General features: G+C 54.6%; 1 protein-coding gene across 1 annotated transcript in view; it reads right to left on the bottom strand.

Annotated features, from left to right (window-relative positions):
- Positions 1-321: 321 nt before the first annotated feature.
- The window catches only part of LACTBL1 (lactamase beta like 1), a gene marked incomplete in the record, with an annotated part of 5,750 nt that continues 3,637 nt past the window's right edge, over positions 322-2,434 (bottom strand). The window contains 1 exon segment of the mRNA XM_040326998.1: positions 322-1,574. Coding sequence (XP_040182932.1) covers positions 596-1,574 — 979 coding nt within the window.

Genomic DNA, 2,434 nt, shown 5'->3' with positions numbered 1-2,434 from the left:
TCTACTGGTGGTGATTGGTTACAGATATATATGAGACATCGCTTTTTTTTTTTCTTAACAATTTTATTCATAAATTCACCAAAATTGTGGACTTTATTAGTAAGGTGATTCCAAAATACATCATAACCCATCGCTCCACCCAATACGATCTTCTCAGTTATGGTCGGAGTCTGAGGGCAACTCCATTATATCTCCAGAAATGATATATTCTGTATTTGCATCTAACAGGGATGGTGGGAACCCCTCATAACGGGCACAGGGATGGTGGGAACCCCTCATAACGGGCACAGGGATGGTGGGAACCCCTCATAATGGGCACAGGGATGGTGGGAACCCCTCATAATGGGCACAGGGATGGTGGGAACCCCTCATAATGGGCACAGGGATGGTTGGAACCCCTCATATTTCAGGGTCAGTCCATGTCTCCTCCTTGGATGGTTCCTATGATGGACGTAGATTCATCCCTCCTCTTCCCGGTGAGGGTCGGTCGGGTTTTGTAGAAGTTCCACGTTGGATATATTGGGGTTTTTTCTGGGGGCGGAGTCTCTTAAACGCAGACATTTGCGGTATATCAGTCCCGTGGCTCCGCCCCTTATCAGTTATAGAAGGCGGGTTTGTGATCTAAGCGCTGGACGTTGTAGGTGTTGAGTCCCGGGGCGTCGAAGGCCGGGGACACGCCCTGCGCGTTGTAGGGGTGGAAGTTGAAGAGTTGGCGGTCTTGCGTTTCCAGTGAGACGGAGGCGGACCCCAGCCACAGGATGCATGGGAATTCCCGATCGAATACGACCTGCAGGATTCGGTCCTCCAAGAAATGGAGGCGGATCGTGCGGTAAATCTCTGGGATCAGGTCCTGAATGTGAGGACCGAATTGCTGCATCTCCAGCACTCCGTTCCGCCCTGCCTTAATCTCGTAAAACGTCAGGTTAGCGTAGGTGTAAAATCCTATGTAAGGGGCGGGATTGGGGGCGGGGTTAAGTCTCTTCTCCGCCTCTCTAAAGGCTTTTTCCATGGCGGGAATCAGGAAGTTATATGTCCGGGACACAATGTCCTCCTCCGCGGGTCGCGTCCCTGACATCAGCACGATAAAACTCAGCCGCAGTTTGGGAACGATGGAGAAGGTGGCGGAATATCCATCAAGGTCGCCATCTTTGCGAACGATGTCGTAGCCAAGCTGCTCGTTCACCTCCCAGGGGGTCCCCGTCCTGTTGGCGAAATAATCTGAAGAACATTTGAAGAGAGGCGTCAGCATGGTCTTCAGTGTCTCCGCCTCCAGGACGCGGCGGTGGAAAGTCCCCAGAAGTCCCATTGCCAGCTTAGCCATGTCCGCCGCCGTGGAGTACATTTGTCCCGATGGGCGATACCAACCCAGGTCATAGAGCGGGGCTGCCTGGCCGCTGCTGTAGAAGCCCACCGCCATCTGGGACACGATCGGAGGCGTCAGGTCAAAGCCTGTGTCCTCCATGCCGATTCGGTCCAGGATGTTGTCCGACACCCAGCGCTGGTAGTCGCCCTCCGATGTCTGCTCTGCCAGGACGTGCGCCAACAAGGAGAATGCCAGATTACTGTAGTGACACCTGAAAGGCAAAGACAACCATAAGAACCGACCCCTTCCACCGTCCTATCACAAAACCAGCCCTTTCCACCGTCCTATCAAAAAAACAGCCCATTCCACCGTCCTATCACAAAACCAGCCCCTTCCACCGTCCTATCACAAAACCAGCCCCTTCCACCGTCCTATCACAAAAACCAGCCCCTTCCACCGTCCTATCACCAACCGGCCCCTTCCACCGTCCTACCACCAACCGGCCCCTTCCACCGTCCTACCACCAACCGACCCCTTCCACCGTCCTATCACCAACCAGCCCCTTCCACCGTCCTATCACAAAACCAGCCCCTTCCACCGTCCTACCACCAACCGGCCCCTTCCACTGTCCTATCACAAAACCAGCCCCTTCCACCGTCCTATCACAAAACCAGCCCCTTCCACCGTCCTATCACCAAGCGACCCCTTCCACCGTCCTATCACAAAACCCGCCCGTTCCACCGTCCTATCACAAAACCAGCCCCTTCCACCGTCCTATCACCAACCGGCCCCTTCCACCGTCCTATCACAAAACCAGCCCCTTCCACCGTCCTATCACAAAACCAGCCCTTTCCACAGTCCTATCACAAAACCAGCCCTTTCCACCGTCCTATCAAGAACTGACCCCTTCCACCGTCCTTTCACCAACCGGCCCCTTCCACCGTCCTATCACAAAACCAGCCCCTTCCACCGTCCTATCACAAAACCAGCCCTTTCCACAGTCCTATCACAAAACCAGCCCTTTCCACCGTCCTATCAAGAACTGACCCCTTCCACCGTCCTTTCACCAACCGGCCCCTTCCACCGTCCTTTCACCAACCGGCCCCTTCCACCGTCCTTTCACCAACCGGC

This window comes from Rana temporaria, chromosome 10 (genome assembly GCF_905171775.1).
Source record: "Rana temporaria chromosome 10, aRanTem1.1, whole genome shotgun sequence".
NCBI classification, from domain to species: Eukaryota; Metazoa; Chordata; class Amphibia; order Anura; family Ranidae; genus Rana; species Rana temporaria.
Note: the sequence above shows the minus strand (reverse complement) of the source record. Positions and strands in the feature narration are given on the sequence as shown.